Here is an 18,200-nt window from a genome sequence, read left to right on the forward strand (position 1 = left end):
GCACATTCCACTGTCCTGGCCCCATAGGGCTCAATGCTTTATCTGCTTTATTACACTTAAAAAAAATTACACTTAGTGATGTTTTATTAACCTTATGTTCCATGGGAGAAAAACAGACGCTCAGAGAGGTAAATAAGTAACTTCTGGCCTGGCTAAAGAGTTGGATCTCTGAATACAACATATTAGTTTTTAGGGTTGCTGGATTTGAGAGCCATCACTCTAAATGGCTGTTGAATTCATTCCTTCAACAAATGCTTAATGAACAACATCCCTGTGCTTTGAACTAAGTCGCTCTCTGGGGATTCAGAAATGAATCTACAACCACAATAAAACAGCTACATTTAGTAAATGCTAATTCTATGTCAGGCACTTTATATATATTAATTTAACTCTTGTAATTGTCCTGTGTGTATCAGTTCAGTTCAGTCGCTCAGTCATGTCCGACTCTTTGCGACCCCATGGACTGCAGCACACCATGCCTCCCTGTCCATCACCAACTCCCTGAATTTACTCAAACTCATGTCCATCAAATCGGTGATGCCATCCAACCATCTCATCCTCTGTTGTCCCCGTCTCTTCCTGTCTTCAATCTTTCCCAGAACAGGCTCTTTTCCAATGAGTCAGTTTTTTGCACCAGGTGGCCAAAGTATTGGAGTTTCAGCTTCAGCATCAGTCCTTCAATGAAATCAGGACTGATTTCCTTTAGGATGAACTGACTGGATCTCCTTGCTGTCCAAAGTATGGAAACCCTTATTTTGCAAATGAGGGCACTGACACCAGGAATACATCCAAGGTCACACAGCTGCGGAGTAGCAGAGCTCTGATCTTTAACTTCCAAGTCTTATCTTCTTTTTCAGAAATAAAATTCTCACTCTTTTATCTTTTAAATAAAAATAGCATTAAAAGTAATATCTCCTTAAATAATGTAAACAATATGAGGGCTGATTTTCTCACAACCTGCCAAAACAGGATTTAGTGATTATTTAAATTTTTGCCAGTTTATTTAATAGATGAAATATTGCATTTTAAAGTTGCATTTCTTTTTATTATTCCCATTTTTATAGCTTTATTGAGATATATTTCACATACTATAAACTTTATCTTTTAATATACCCACAGTTCAATGGTTTTTAGTGTATTCTCAGAGTTCTGCAACCACCATTACAGTTTAATTTTAAACTTTTGTCAATACCCCCAAAATAAACCCATACCTACTAGCAGTCCCCTCTCATCCCTACCCACCCCCAACTCGTCAGTCCCAGGTTATCTTTTCTGTGTGATTTCAGGTCTGTTTTGGATTGCTTCCTTTCTTTATTTTCTAAACTGAGGTATCGTTGATTTACAATGTTGTGTTACTTTCAGATGTGCAGTACAGTGATTCAGTTATATATATATATATTCTTTTTTAATATTCTTTTCCCCTATAGGTTATTACAAAATATTGAGCATAGTTCTCTGTGCTATACAGCAGGTCCTTGTTGATTATGTTTTATATACAATAATATCTATCTGTTAATCCCAAACTCCTAATTTATCCCTTCCCCAGTTCCCCTTTGGTAGCTGTAAGTTTGTTTTCTGTGTCTGGATTGTGCTCTCTCTTTTTTCAAAATGCTCTTTTTTAATTGATAAGAGAATTTCAGTATTTATCATGAAGATTAACCATTGTGGCTCACCTGGTCAAGAATGTGCCTGCAATGTGGGAAACCTGGGCTCGATTCCTGGGTTGGGAAGATTCCCTGGAGAAGGAAAAGGCTACTCACTCCTGTATTCTGGCCTGGAGAATTCCATGGGCTACAGTCCATGGGGTCGCAAAGAGTCTGAGCAGGACTGAGCGACTTTCACTTTCACAACCATTTGTCTACCACTAGTATTATAATACTTTAAAGCTATTTTCTCATTTATGCATTGATGGTGGCACTCTTACTATATAGATGTTTAAATTTCTTTCAATTTCTAAAGAGATTTATTTTGATTCATTATAAACATTCTCCCTTTCTATTTAAAAGCTTTCTCCCCATATAATCTCTTCTGATCTTTTACAGCGTTGTGGTTTGCCTATGTTTTTGATTCATCTTGGGTTTAGTTTGAATTAAAATAGCTATATCTTATCAAATACCTGGAGAAGGAAATCACAACCCACTCCAGTATTCTTGCCTGGAGAATCCCATGGAAAGAGGAGCCTGGCGGGTTACAGTGTATGGGGTTGCAAAGAGTCAGACACCACTGAACGACTAACCCTTTATCAAATACTGATTTTGAAAAATCACTTTCATCAAATGCCCAAATTTCTATTTCCCGAACTGGACACAACAACATCAGTTAACACTGAATCAGTGCTTACAAAGTCGGCTTTGCATCTTTGGTTTATATTAATGTTCTGCTATCTCTGTTTTGAAGTTTACCAACAATTTTGAACAAGGGGTCCTGCACTTCCACCTTGAGCTTGTTGTTGCTGTTCCGTGGCTGAGTCCGACTCTTTGAGAACTCCATGGACTGTAGCACACTAGCACTCTGTCCTCCACTATCTCCCAGAGTTTGCTCAAATTGGGGTCCATTAAGTGGATGATGCTATCTAACCATCTCATTCTCTGCCGCTCTCTCCCCTTTTTGCCTTCAATCTTTCCTGGCATTAGGGTCTTTCCCAAACTCCTGCAAATTCTGTATCGGGCCCGTTTACCAGTCCCAGGCACTGTACTAAGCATTTCACATTATTAAATGGACTACTAAACCATATTATTCACTAATCCTCAGGGCAATGCTGTTAAGTAGCAATTTTCATTTTCCTCTGAATTTTTCAAATGGGGCAACGTGGGCAGGAAGATTAAATAATGCCAGAGCCAGAAAGCTGCGGCAACGGAGTTTGAACCCAGCACCTCTCGGGCCAGAGTCTTGGAGTAAGCGTCCATTAACCCTGGAGGCCGTTATAATCTGGAGGTGAAGCTGGGAGGACATCGGGGCGGATGGCGCCGTGGCTGAGGTCACTGCTCTGACCCCGCGTGCCCAGGTCCGTGCGGTGCGGGGCCAAGATCCCGCACTCTGGGCGCTCCAATATCTGTCCGCGGGACTCCGCCTTCTCTCCGCCACGGCGACGCACGTTTGTCTTGCGGTAGGGAACTCGCGCGCGCAGCGGTTGTGTTGCCAGCGAGTTTCCCAAGTTCACGCAGGCCCCGGGTTGGCATGGCAACCAGGCAACCTGTTCCAGAGCAGCCTGCCTTCTCCGCACATGCAGCTGCCACCGCCGGAGCCGGGGCCCGAGCCTATCCCATGATGCACCGCGCCAGCCCAGTCCCCAGTGGGCCGCCATGTTGTCGGAGTGAAAGGTAAGGGGGAGCGAGAGCGCCGGAGAGAGAAGATCGGGGGGCTGAAATCCATCTTCATCCTACCGCTCCGCCCGTGAGTATCCGCACCCCGCTAGCTCCAAACGTTGCTCCGGACCCCCAGCGAGCAGACTGTCCCTTTGTATTGGTGTTTGAGAGCAGTTGCGGGGGTGAGAAGGGCTTTGGAAAAGCCGCCGGGGCCCTGGCTGAGGCTTCTCACTCGCTGTTCCTCGTACATGTTTTGGAGTCAGCAGCAAGGCCCCTATTGTTATCAAAGGAGGGAGGGGGTGGGGAGCGGGGTCGAAGCGAGGAAAATGCCGGGGGTTTAGGCCCGGGCCCTGGGCATAGACGTGCCTCTGCATTTCTGCTTGGCCCTGTTGGGGCCCCTGAAGATTGATGTTGCCGTTCGGGTTGCTTTTTTGATGGGTTTGCGAAGCCCGAGTCTTGTGTGTGGCCATGAAGTGTAATTCTGTACCACCCTGGATTTCTTCGACTTCTTGAGCTTCCGTGCCTGCGCCGAAGCAGGAGGAACAATAAATCGCTTTAGAAGCAGCCGTGGCCCTTGTCTGCAGGCGAAATCCACCATGGGGGAACTTTGCGAGCCTTATATGTGGAGAAGTAGGCGATCAGGAAGTTTCAGATCGCTTTTTAGGCTCCTGAGTACTTGTGGCCTTTTGTTTCGGTGAGAGCTTGTTTTTGGTGGGTTCTTCCTCTTTGAGCCTGTCTGTATTGGTGCGTGTCTGTCTTAACTCAAAGAGGGGTTCGTGCATCTGTAGTAGATAAACAGATATGCAATAACTAGATAGTTTTAGTCCTCACGGACGTTCTTGGTAAACATAAATCGTTTGTTAATACTTGTCAGTATCACTCCCACGTCTAGTGAGGAATACGCTCGCGTAACTCTCCCACCCCCCGCCATCTGCCCCCCTCCCCCACATTACCAGGAAAGGTTTTATTCTTCCTATAACTTGATAGCTTGTTACTCTTCGTTGTCCACTTAAGAAAACACTGTTCTTAGTTGTCGGTAACAATTGGTTCAGTTCCTACTCTGCTAGAGATTTAAGAATGGGGTTTTATGAAGCTTTGGGGGGGGGGGTTCTATTTTTAAAGTCTGTTACTTCTGAAACCGTAGGCTTGTAGTTTTAGCCTTTTGTTTGTTTTATGAAAAACACATCAAGACTCACCGAAACAGAGGTGGCTCCCAGTGTAGTTTTAGTAAGCAAAATAAACATTTTGACTCGTTTCTAGTTTTAACTTTACAAAAAACACTCTTGGGGGCTCTTGATTCTTTATCTGAATTTTTGGGAAATACACACTGGATTTTGAACTCTTCCTTTTGCCTTAGCCCTAAATGGATTCGTTTTGTTCAAGGCCACAGCTTTTTGAAGTTGTGTTTGAAGTTTAGTTTGGGTTGACATGAACTGCTTTAAAATAAATTTATGACCACAGAATTTTTTTTTCCCCCAGCGTGGTAAAAATAAACACCTTTTAAACCACAAAGCATTTTGTAAATAAAAGGTGAGCGGTGGATAGATAAGATCATGTTCCTTTGTTTGAAATAAAACCTGTTAGTGATATTAAAAACAAGACTAAAGAAAAATAACAACTTGGGTGAAAACAGTTTGAAAACTATTGAGTAACTCAATAGAATTCAGCACTTTTTTTAGTTGCTTAAAAATACTTATTTTTATAATGTATCATTTGGGGCAAAAAGTCACATTTCAAGTGCTTCACATAACTTTTTAGTGGGTTTGAGAGTTCTGTAAAAGGCATCAGCAATTTAAATGTTTTTTAATATTTAAGTGACTGATTTCTTAATTTTTATGCTGATAGGTGCCAAGATATTTCAAAACTACCCAAGACACTTGTTAATTGCTTAGGTATTTGCTCAGTTTCAAAATGTCCCTTCTGCCAGGTTTTCTCTTGTTTGAGAAACTGCCTTGCCTCATTAGGTAAAGCAGGAAGTCTCAGGGCATACAGATAGCTTTACAAAAGCCAATTGTTTTGTTTGAACATTTTCATAGGAACTCTCCCTCTGCCCCCCATACCATTGCCTTGATAGAATGAAGTTGTGGTTGATGTATTTCAATGGTGAATACCTTTTTCATATGTAAGTTCTTCATTAGATAAGTATTATGGCAAATCTTATTTCAGAGAAGATTGTACTTGCTATTTTAGGAATCTTCTTAGGGACTGGCGCTCCATTGCTTTAACTGTTGGTGACTGAATTCCCAGGGTCTCAGCATGTGACTTTAAATTTACTAAAAACTTTTATATGTATTATTTTGATTAAAAAGCATTTGTGAGTCATAAAGGAAGGATTTCTTCCATTTTCTAGATGAGGAAACAGGCTCAGGGAAGTTGTAGTTTAGTGGTAAAATTTTAGTTTTGGGACCACTGGTTAGCTCTACAGCACAGACTATTAGACTGATAGTCCCTTGTGGAATAGAATGGAACTAGCTACTGTTGGTAATGAGAGGGCAGGGAGTTCTTTTGAAAATCAAAGAGAAAGGCATTAGGCTGGTTAGGACTGTGCTAGTACCGATGGTAAACGATGACTTTCTGATTTTCGTGTTTAAGCATGAACATGACTGTTGATGAAAGCAGAAAGTGCAGTTTAGAAAGCTGGATTACTCCAGTTAAGGTTCTGATGGCTTGGAATTGTTAACTGAAACTATGCATTTCCAAATTCGGCTTTGAAAAATATTAAAAATTACATTGTGTCTTTTAAAACATGAATTAGTTGTGAGAAGCAAATGTTTCTTTATCACGATGTTTATCCTATAAAGAGAAATAATTTAAAAGATTTCTTATGAATCTTGTGAGTCTGTTTATGAATTGTCACAGTAGGGCTAAAGGGAGATACGGCATTTGTAATGGACTGTTAGGCTGATAGCCTTGAAATTAGATTCTAGTGGCTGTGGACAGGTGTGTTCTAGTTGGTAACTGATAATTATTTTGAAGCACTTTTTTTTTTAAAAGCACCTATAGTCTGACAACTTGTATGCTTTGTACAGATGTAGTTTTTGATTTTAAGAAAACTTGAAAGTGGTGTTTTATAGTAACATTTTGGAGGTTTTTGGTTGATCCTTCTAGAGAAGAATAACAGATGCAAATGAGAAATAGTACCTGTTTTGGTTTACTGGGGTGTGGTAGCAAGGGGTTTATAGTTGTTTTGGATGTGTACAGATTTGGATTTGAATCCCTTTTCTACAGCTCAGTAGATGAATGGCCTTGGGCACATCACATAACTTTTCCTCTATGCCTTAGTGTTTTTATCTGTAAAACAGGAATGACTAGGAAATGTCTGCAGTATATTTGCCATACAGTTATTATTGTTTTGAAGCATTTCTTTTTTTTTTTTTTTTTTAACAGTGAGACTTTCTACACAAGGGGAATGAATTTAGTTTGTCTCTGTGTAGTCAGAATATTAGTAGAAAGATGATGTGATTACAGTTATAATTGTAAGTTATTGGTAAAAATTTAGAGTTTATCTTTCCCATATGCACCAGCTGAAAAGTTTCAGGCTAAGAACATTATTCTGTTGCTGTCCTTACTTAGTCAGGGGGCCTTATTGTTTTTTTCTGAGAGCATCCTACGAATACTTTGGACATTTTAAAGGATCCTTTCAAGTTTCGACATTCTGAGTCATTGCTAATTATATATGGGGTTTGGATTTTTGTTTGGTTTATTTGTCTGCTCCAGCTGTAAAGGGATATTTTGTAAAACTCTTATTCATTTAAAAAGTATCTGCTACAGTTGGCTTAAGGTGTAAATAAGTTGGATAGAGGAGTTGTTAATTAAAGTCTAATTCCATACTGTTAACCTTTGGTACCAACATAAGTTTCCCTGAAGTTGCCATATTGACTCCTGATCTCAATTTCTTGTCAGAGTGCCTGTCACCAACTACAGTTATTTCCATACACATACACTCAACAACTTCAAAATAGAGGTTTCAATTTAGAAAATTGTGTATATGTCATGAAACATTTAGCTGCTTGGTAGAAATTATTTTAGATGATAGATTGCAAAAGCCAGGGGACTCACATTTTTAACTTGGTGCATATATCAAGTTATGTTTTAAGAAATGCAAATTGTAAACATTTGTAACCTGTTTGTCCTTAGGTGTTGGTGGAATGAGCGTTGCATGTGTCTTGAAGAGAAAAGCAGTGCTTTGGCAGGACTCTTTCAGCCCCCACCTGAAACATCACCCTCAAGAACCAGCTAATCCCAACATGCCTGTTGTTTTGACATCTGGAACAGGGTCGCAAGCGCAGCCACAGCCAGCTGCAAATCAGGCTCTTGCAGCTGGGACACACTCCAGCCCTGTCCCAGGATCCATAGGAGTTGCAGGCCGTTCCCAGGACGACGCTATGGTGGACTACTTCTTTCAGAGGCAGCATGGTGAGCAGCTTGGGGGAGGAGGAAGTGGTGGAGGCGGCTATAATAATAGCAAACATCGATGGCCTACTGGGGATAACATTCATGCAGAACATCAGGTAAAAAAAAGTTCACTATTTCAGCTTTGAAACTCTTTTTATAATCACTGTCCACTTAGGATATCTGCTTTCAGTGAATGTCTTTAAAAAAGCCTAAATTGCTAATGATTTCATTTTGTTTAAACTAAGCAGTCACTTGTTTTAAAGGATGATTGTTGTAATGTTGTCACTAAGTCATTTATCGTTTTGGTGATACTAAAGAGCAAATGACCAATTCATTAAAAAAGAAAAAAAGACTTAAGCTTGTTCTAATGTGCACATTGCTTTTCTGAGTATACTTTTTAAACAAAGAATACTTTTTTCATCTTAACATATAATCTTTTAAGATCTATTTGAGCTGTTTATAGGCTAAATACATACTTTAGAGTCATTCCTATTGGGTATTGGTGACTTTTGTGTTTAAAATGTTATAGTTGAAAGTAGAAGGAAGTTGATTAAAAAAAATAAGCTGCTCAAGTGAAATTTGACATGGAACTGATATATCTTGTTTTGTGTTAGAAAGGAGTGATGGCAGCATTTAGGTTTTTACCATTTTTGTCCTCTTGTAAATGCTTGTTTCATTTGGTTAATTTTAATGTTCTTGCTTTTACTAATCTAAAACTATAGCTGGAATCACAGCATATTTTACTGAGAAGAGAATTTAGCCTGATACGTGTTTCCTAACTTAATATTGATGAAAGGGTTAGAATGTTTTCTTCTAGTTATTCTTTGGAATAGGGTATAGGTTGAATTTGCAGAAGTTTTATTTTATTTTGCCAATATCTGAGTACTGACTAGCAGAAAGAATTGACGTCTCTCATGAGGGGTTCTTGTGCTTCTGTTCTTCAGAAATAAATCAGGCACAAGCACACTCAGTTGTGCTTCCCCTCGACCTTTCCAGACAGCTGGTGTACCACAGTTCTTTACCATAGTAGAAATGACGAGGTGGAATCTTGTTAGTTAACAAATTATTAGCATGTTGATCGCAGGTCTTTGGTTTATTGGAACAGTCATCAGTATCAGTGCTACTTCATTAACATCTATTATGTGTAGGTAAGCAGTACTAGAAATTATGAGGTGTAGGGAGCTGCTTCTTGGGCACTTAGGACATTTTTTATTATGTATCTTTTATTATGTATCTATTACTTAAGGTACTTTGTTTCCGATTTGCTTAAAGTCTTGGAGGTGGAGATTGAATTTTATTCATCTCAATATCCTAGTTCCTAGTTCCTAGAATGTGGCATATGATAGAGTTTCAGAAGAAAGTTATTGAATGCATGGGGCCCTAATCCTATGGCCTTAAAATAAAGCTGGGGGAGAAAGGACATTGTCACAAAGATAAGGAGGTTGAGTGCCAGGCTAAGATTTAATTCAGTAGGCAGCAGGGTTTTTAGCGTGTTTGTATGGAGTAGTTTTTATCCAGTGGTGTTTTGGGAAGGTTGAGTTGGCAGTAAGAGATTGGAGTGGGTAAGAGCTGAGACTAGATTACTACTCTGATAGCCCTGGTGTGAGCAGTGGAAAAGATGGGATAGGACTGAGAAACGCATAGAATTTGGTGATTGAATTTGAAAGTTTAGGTCCCTGGGAAAATGGAGTAATAGAGGAAGAGGAATATAGAGGGGAATCTGGTTTGGGGATGAGGTGATTAAGTTCCGTAGAACACATGCTGAATTTGAGCTGTAGGTAGCTGTGTGTGTAGGGTGAAACCAAGGCAGGAGGTGGTTAATTTGGATGGGATCTGTCGTCTGTCTAGGGAGCAAAGGTGGAATGCCTGTAATTTTTGCCTTGTTTGGCTAAACATTATTTAAAAATCATGACCATTGGTTTTTAAAGTATATATTATAATTTATATTATAGATCTGTAAAATCTTGTGTTGGCTTTCCTAACGATGGACTGATGGATAAAAACTGAAAGAACAATCAAGGTGCTTGGTTTGTGCTTAGCTAGGTGGGCAAGTCAAACTGTGGGTCAGCCCTTGGCAGAGTTTCAAGATCTAAAATCTGGCTGTGGCGGGGGAAGGGGAAACCCTGCTTGTGCTGTGCCGTGAAGACATACTCTGGACTCTAGTGCTGAGCCCTGTCGTATGGAATCACATCTGACTTTCTGACCAGTTTTATCCAGGTCAGTTAGCAAATCAGTGTTAATGTTAAATGGCAAAACCTATTCCACACCTGGGGGGCCTAAACCAATGACTCAGCTTGGACTTGGCATTTATCATGCACAGTTCTGTTGGTCTGGATACATGGTGTAATGAACAGCATTAGGGAGCTGCATTAGGTAGTTGCTGTGTTGCGGTGTGGACCACCCACACATTACCTCTCCTGTAGTCATTAGAGTTATTATAACTTGGTGTTTTGGTGTTGACTGAGTGAGGGAAGACCATAAAGTAAAGCAGTGAGTTTCAGAGCTTAGCTGTTCTGCTAGAAATACATGGCAATAGATAGTGACCACTTGGGCAAGAAGCAGTGATAGTGTAATATAATTGAAGAGTTGAGGTGTAGCTCTATTGCAGAGGATTGCTGCCCTCGTGTCTGATCTGTCAGGTGGAACTGCGAAAGAAGTTGAGAATCTTATGTTTTAGGCACTGGACTAAATATTTCCTATATTTAACCCTCAGAACAATCTTATGAAGGAGGTAAAATCCTTTATTGAGTAGTGAGAAACTGAAGCTTAGTTCCCAGATAGACTCTGGTTTTGAAATCAGGTCTTTGATCCTAATGTCCATGGGCTTTCTGTATTTCTGCTTCCCTGGGAATATTTCTAGTCCTAGAACCTAAACCAAACCAGAGTAACACATTCTAAGATCAAAGAACTACTTGGCCATAATTTATTTGAATTTTTAGAGATAAATTTGATAACAAGGAGATGAATACAAATAATGTTGGCTTCCCTCCCCTCCCCCCATTGGTGATGCTTAAGTATTAAAATTACTTACATATATGTATTCTATGTAGAAATTGTAGGAAAGTCTCTGTTAAGACAGAGACTCAATATAAAGTGATCCTGCTGCTAGCACATTCTGCCATTCCAGTGGGCCATTACTGTTTGTGGGCCTATGTCCCCCCCCCCCCCCTTTTTTTTTTAAGACTTTTTGCATAACGGAACAAAGTTTAAGATCAGATTGGCAGAATGCTTTCATCAGTGAGCTGGTGAAGTAAAGAATATCACAGGCTGTGATGCCAACCAGCAGTATTGGAGGAAGTGCCAGGTATTGGGCCAGGTATTTTATTCTATATCCATTTCTCTTATTATTACTCGCATTTATGAGCAGTCACTTCTTTATCAGATCAGATCAGTCACTCAGTCGTGTCCGACTCCTTGCGACCCCATGAATCACAGCACGCCAGGCCTCCCTGTCCATCACCAACTCCCGAAGTTCACTCAGACTCAGGTCCATCGAGTCAGCGATGCCATCCAGCCATCTCATCCTCTGTTGTCCCCTTCTCCTCCTGCCCCCAATCCCTCCCAGCATCAGAGTCTTTTCCAATGAGTCAGCTCTTCGCATGAGGTGGCCAAAGTACTGGAGTTTCAGCTTTAGCATCATTCCTTCCAAAGAAATCCCAGGGCTGATCTCCTTTAGAATGGACTGGTTGGATCTCCTTGCAGTCCAAGGGACTCTCAAGAGTCTTCTCCAACACCTCAGTTCAAAAGCATCAATTCTTTGGCGCTCAGCCTTCTTCACAGTCCAACTCTCACATCCATACATGACCACAGGAAAAACCTTGGCCTTGACTAGACGGACCTTTGTTGGCAAAGTAATGTCTCTGCTTTTGAATATGCTGTCTAGGTTGGTCATAACTTTCCTTCCAAGGAGTAAGCGTCTTTTAATTTCATGGCTGCAGTCACCATCTGCAGTGATTTTGGAGCCCAGAAAAATGAAGTCTGACACTGTTTCCACTGTTTCCCCATCTATTTCCCATGAAGTGATGGGACTGGATGCCATGATCTTCGTTTTCTGAATGTTGAGCTTTAAGCCAACTTTTTCACTCTCCACTTTCACTTTCATCAAGAGGCTTTTTACTTAAATTTTTTTTAACCTTTGGAATTAGGTTTTTTTTGCCTTATGTAGAAATTGTCTTAGTGTCTGGGTTCCATCTTTTTTTTTGTGCACGCCACTTGGCATGTGGGATCTTAGTTCCCTGACCAGGGTCAAACCTGTGTCCCTTGGAGTGGAACCACAGAGTCCTAACCACTGGACCACCAGGGAATTGCCCTGAGTTCCATCTTTTAATGATGCCCTCTTTAACTTGTGCCTAAATACATGTGACTTTTAAAAAAAATATTTAAGTTTTGTTTTCTAGCTGTGAAACTTGATTATTAGCATGATGCCCCTTTAAATAAAAGTTTAAAATTTAAAACCATAGCAGCTTGAGAACTTGTGTTAAGGTAATATGGAGTACTTTAAAAATCTTGCAAGCTGAGATATTTAAAATTAAATTTAGGAACTATAATATTTTGAGGTGAAGAATGGTATTCAGATTTGTTTATATGTTTATTTTAAAAAGTTGTAGTGTGCAAACTATTATGTTCTTTCTGTATTTGTCTTTTTTCTTAAGAATATAAACATAGTAAATATCACTTGTTTTTTTGACATTTATTTCTGATTTTTTAATTTTGGCTGCACTGGATCTTCCTTGTGGTGCGTGGGCTCAGTTGCCCTACAGTATGTGGGCTCACAGTTCACCGGAATGGTATCAAACTCGCCTTCCCCGCATCACAGGGCAGATTCTTAACCACTGGACCACCAGGGAAGTCCCTAGTATCCCTTATTTTAATACATAATATTATTGTATTTGGTATAGTTAGAAACTTCAAAGCCCTCATTTTTGGGTCTTATTGAGGTCTTTGGAGGGGAGTGAGGGAAAGAAGTACCATGAATTTTTTTTTCTTTTTTGACCTATGAAATTTACTCATAGTAAACGAGACAGTGGGTATGGATCAAGATTTTATAAAATACTAGAGAGAATTCCCTGATGGTCCAGTGGTTAGGACTTAGCACTTTCAGTGTCAGGGGCCAAGGTTCAGTTCCTGCTTGGGGAACTAAAATCCTGCAAGCTGCCTGGGCATTGCAAACAAAACCAAAAAATCCCATGAAAACACATCTCACTAAGTAAATAATACTATTTAAAAATGTTGCCTACAAAAATTTGCATAGTTATTTTAATAATAATTTTTGTAACCAGATCTTTCTTTCCTGAATAGTATTAAAGGGTTTCATCATTCAAAGCCCAGCCTCAAGTCTTTGACTTTTTGTAATTGTTTTATTCTCTCATTGTGAAATCTGTTTTCTCTTTAAAACATTGTGAGATAAAGTGGGTGATGAAATAGGGAAAAAGTTTTTAAGGTCAATCAATTGAACTGTGGCCTCTGTACTGGATTTTAAGGGGGCAGAGATAGGTAGAGCTCTGCTTTTTGAGAAAGGAAATTTAGAGGACAACTCAAGTTTTCTTGCTTTTGTTAGTAGTCTTTTGGTACTGGGATGTGTCAGTATCCACCCACCATAGATTGGCAGCCGTGGGAGATAATTCTAGATAGCCAAACAGAATTCAGTGGCTGAATCTTGTGGGAGATAATTCTAGATAGCCAGGCAGAATTCAGTGGATAAATCTTCTCGTTGACTCTGTACCAACTCCCCCTACTTTTTTTTTCACTTGGTATTGCCATTTTCTAGTTGTATCCTGATCTCCACCCCATTAATCTCCAGTGGCTGTGAGTTAATCCTTACACTATATAATTAATAAATGCTATGTTAAATTGGGAGGGAGCCCAAGTATTCTCATACTGGGAGTCTCCTCATTATCTGCATATCCTTTTATGTTGTCCCTGCTCTTTGACTTTGTTAGACCATGTGTCTCTTGCCTTTCTGGGTAGATGGCTTAGATGCCTCAGCACTTGGGCCAGTGGCACTTAGTTAACATACGTTAAAGTTGCTTTCATATTTTTCAGTGTTTTCTCTTTTACTTGTACTCTTGAAGCCTTTTTCATTATATTTGGAGTTCACAGAGACTTAAAACGTTTTATATTTGGTCAAAAGGATCATCAGCGGGCTTTCTTTGACTGTAACTTCAAGAATTATTTTCCGGTGTTAAGGATTAGATTCCAGTGTACAAAAAGTATGCATTCAGATTCCCTTGTCTAATACCGTGTGGTACTTGATTGTATGTGCCTCCTAGGTGGCACCTTGTAGAAGTTTATATCTTTGTTTTGTTTCAGAAGGTTTTTGTTGTGGAATTAGGGGGAAAAAAAAAGGTGGTAATGAGATGTTGTTGCTGTTCAATTGTTTAATGGTGTCTGACTCTTGCAATCCCATGGACTGCAGCACTCCAGGCCTCTGTCCTTCACTATCTCCTGGAGTTTGCTCAAACTCATGTCCATTGAGTCAATGACACCATCCAACCATCTCATCCTCTGTCGTCACCTTCTTCTTCTGCCTTCAGTCTTTCCCAGCATCAGGGTCTTTTCCAGTGAGTCAGCTCTTCACATCAGGTGGCCAAAGAAGATACACACATCTTTGTGCATGTATCCATTTTCTCTTGGGCAACAGCATTTGCTTAATACTTTGTTCACTTTCAGCATCAGTCCTTCCAGTGAATATTCAGGGTTGATTTCCTTTAAGATTGACTGGTTTGATTTCCTTGAAGTCCAGGGGACTCTCAAGAGTCTGCTCTAGCACTAGTTTGAAAGCATCAGTTAGTTGGCATTCAGCCTTCTTTATGGTCCAACTCTCATATCTGTACTTGACTAGGTATATGAGATGTAGCAGTGGGAAAATAGGGATATGTTAGGAAGATAAAGGAGGTAAATGTAGAATTTAGAAATACACAACAAAGTGGTGGGTTACAGAATTTGCTCTGGGTGCTCTTGTGGTCAAAGAAAAGAGGGAAATGGGATGAATCAGGAGATTCTTAGTAAGAGAAAAACATAGTTACTTAGGAAGAGCTGTGTTTCAGATTTCCGTTTGGTTGTGGTTGAAGTGCTCTGTAAACCATGAAGTGATATGATAATGATACTGTTTTTCATTGCACCTCTCTGTATTTGGAGAAGATACACACATCTTTGTGCATGTATCCATTTTCTCTTGGGCAACAGCTTTTGCTTAATACTTTGTATACAGGCTGAGCCTGAGTACAGAATTATGCTTCTGGTATTTTGGAAAGAATACTTAAAAATTCTAGCTCTTGCTTAAAATCTATTCACTTTTGGGAAATGGCTTAACACACATAGAGGAACATAGGACAATGCCAATAAAGTAAGTGCTGAGGATAGGGTAAGAGGTTTCTTCTTTTGCCACTTTATTTTTTTAATTGAAGGATATTTGCTTTACAGAATTTTGTGGTTTTCTGTCATACCTCAACAAGAATCAGCGATAGGTACACCCATGTCCCCTCCCTCCGAGGGTAAGAGAGTTTTTGTTGTTATTGAGGGATTTCTGACCCCTTCTTCCCTAATTTTCACATTCACGTTCTGTATCTTCTAGATGTAGGTAAAGAGCTGTAAATGGGAGTGTAGTTTCAGCTTAGGAGAATGCCTCTACCTTTTTGCTCCCTACTGTGAATATTGTGAGAAGTGGTGGTCAGTGATTGGCAATAGGTTGGGTGAATTTAATATTTGGGAATTTGATTGAAGAACTTAGGCTGAAGGGTATACATGGCATTGGTGATAAAGCCTGAAGTTGAAGAGGAATTGTCCACTTTTTTCCTGTAATATTTTTTGAGAATTGTTTTTCAGTTGCCATATTAATAATTTCAGAAGATTCAGCAGATTCAAATTTGTCTCTTTTTTTCCTCTTCAGTAAGTGTTCTTTTATGGTTAAAGTATCTTAGTGTTTTTGAAAATCACATTAGGAAAACTTAGATTTGTGGAATTTGGGGGCCCTAACAGTTTTTATAACTTGATTGGTATATAATTCATCCATTTAAACTGTGCAGTGCAGTTGTTTTCAGTATGTTTACAGAGTTGTGCAGCCATCACCACAATCAGTTTTAGAACATTTTCATTATCCCTCACAGTCTGTACCAGTAGCAGTCACTCTAGCCTTAAGCACCCACCAGTCTGCTTTCTGTGTCTATGCATTTGTCTCTTCTGGACATTTCATATAGTAAATGGAGTCATCCGATACGTGGTCCTTTGTGACTGGCTTAGTGTAATTTAGCACTTAACATAATTTTTAAGTGATTTTTTTTTTTTTTTCTTAAATTTTTTTGTGGCTGCTCTGTGTGGCACTCAGGATCTTAGTTCCCTGAACAATGTTCGAACCTGTGCCCCCTGCATTGGGAGTGCAGAGCCTTAACCACTGGACTGCCCGCATAATGTTTTAAAGGTTCATCTATCTTGTAGCATGGATCAGTACCTCATTCCTTTTTACTGCTGAATAATAGTCTACTACATAATAGATATATACCATATTTTTGTTTATCCATTTATCAGTCGACAGACCTTTGGGTCTCTACGTTTTGGCTATTAGGAACAGTCCTGCTTCTAACATTTGTGTACAAGTTTCTGTCGATATATGCTTTCAGTTCTTTTGGGTACCTAGTAAGTTTTAAAGACATGTAAGTCTAATATACAGACAAGTGTCTTCACTGACGCCAGTGCTTTTTAGAAAGAGTTTGGAGGTTAGTTTATCTACAACTTTATACCGTGGATTTGGAATTTTTCCAAGTGACAAGTTTTACTGGAGTTAACAACTTTCTTCTTTATCTATGAAGAAAGTATTTTCAGGTTAACAGCATAAATAAACTTGTTTACAACCCTGGAAAGCAGAATGCTTAAATTAGAAAGAGCAGGTGTTTTTAGGAGCTCTGTTCTCTAGATGTTATTAATATACAGTTAATTGATCTGCTAATGACAAATAATTTTTCTCTATTAAAGAAAGTTACCCTAAGGTCTTTTAATAAGGGAATGGTTCATTAACTTAATTCTGGTTATTGAATGTGTTTAAAAGCACTATATCTGTTAATTTAAAAAATGATCTTTATAATTTGCTAAGAACTTACTGATTCAGATTGTTTGTTTTCCCCACAATTGGACACATTAGGAAGATGCTACTTATACAGGTCAGAAGCCTTATAGTAAAATACAGAACAATTTCTTTAGACAAATTTATAGTTTCATGAAGGGAGGAAGGAATTTCTCTTTCTCCAGAGGAATTTATCGTTTCATGAAGGGAGGAAGCACCATATCTGTTGTTAATTAAAAAAATGTTCCAAGAATTTATTGATTCAGATTGTTCATTTTCCCCACAATTGGACACATTAGGAAGATAATACTTATACAGGTCAGAAGGCTTATAGTAAAGTACAAAACAGTGAAATTAATATATCATTCTTTCTCCAGAGAATGAAGGGGAGGAAGGAAGGGAGGAGGAATTGTTGGTGTCTATATTGAAATGAGTGTTAAGATGGGGCTGTTGGGTGTTTGGGTGACAAAAACAAACCAGGTGAGAATTTTATGGTAGATACAGTTCCTTCACTTAACTAAGTTATTATCTAGAAAATAGGCCTTAAGTTGTATATATCCATTAAGAGTGACATATGTGGAAAAAGAATTGGGAGGAAATATGGGAAAATACAAACTGGAATCAAGACTGCTGGGAGAAATATCAATAACCTCAGATATGCAGATGACACCACCCTTATGGCAGAAAGTGAAGAGGAACTCAAAAGCCTCTTGATGAAAGTGAAAGTGGAGAGTGAAAAAGTTGGCTTAAAGCTCAACATTCAGAAAACGAAGATCATGGCATCTGGTCCCACCACTTCATGGGAAATAGATGGGGAAACAGTGGAAACAGTGTCAGACTATTTTTCTGGGCTCCAAAATCACTGCAGATGGTGACTGCAGCCATGAAATTAAAAGACGCTTACTCCTTGGAAGGAAAGTTATGACCAACCTAGATAGCATATTCAAAAGCAGAGACATTACTTTGCCAACAAAGGTCCGTCTAGTCAAGGCCAAGGTTTTTCCTGTGGTCATGTATGGATGTGAGAGTTGGACTGTGAAGAAGGCTGAGAGCCAAAGAATTGATGCTTTTGAAGTGTGGTGTTGGAGAAGACTCTTGAGAGTCCCTTGGACTGCAAGGAGATCCAACCAGTCCATTCTGAAGGAGATCAGCCCTGGGATTTCTTTGGAAGGAATGATGCTAAAGCTGAAACTCCAGTACTTTGGCCACCTCATGCGAAGAGCTGACTCATTGGAAAAGACTCTGATGCTGGGAGGGATTGGGGGCAGGAGGAGAAGGGGACGGCAGAGGATGAGATGGCTGGATGGCATCGCTGACTCGATGGACGTGAGTCTGAGTGAACTCTGGGAGTTGGTGATGGAGAGGGAGGCCTGGCGTGCTGCAATTCATGGGGTCGCAAAGAGTCGGACATGACTGAGCGACTGATCTGATCTTATCTGATGGGA

The 18,200-nt window shown here is 39.6% G+C and overlaps 1 protein-coding gene across 24 annotated transcripts in view; it reads left to right on the top strand.

Moving 5' to 3' along the window:
• The first annotated feature begins 3,187 nt into the window (after positions 1-3,187).
• The window catches only part of PUM1 (pumilio RNA binding family member 1), a 128,532-nt gene continuing 113,519 nt past the window's right edge, over positions 3,188-18,200 (top strand). For 12 of the 24 annotated variants that reach the window (XM_055573874.1, XM_055573878.1, XM_055573888.1 and 9 more), the window contains exons 1-2: positions 3,252-3,393; positions 7,443-7,816. In XM_055573874.1, coding sequence (XP_055429849.1) covers positions 7,454-7,816 — 363 coding nt within the window. In that variant the 5' untranslated portion in view covers positions 3,252-3,393; positions 7,443-7,453. Of the gene's footprint in view, positions 3,394-7,442; positions 7,817-18,200 lie in introns of those variants that run through there. The other 12 variants (XM_055573882.1, XM_055573883.1, XM_055573891.1 and 9 more) reach the window with 3 other exon arrangements.

Source organism: Bubalus kerabau, chromosome 3 (assembly GCF_029407905.1).
Source record: "Bubalus kerabau isolate K-KA32 ecotype Philippines breed swamp buffalo chromosome 3, PCC_UOA_SB_1v2, whole genome shotgun sequence".
In the NCBI taxonomy this organism is placed as follows: Eukaryota; Metazoa; Chordata; class Mammalia; order Artiodactyla; family Bovidae; genus Bubalus; species Bubalus kerabau.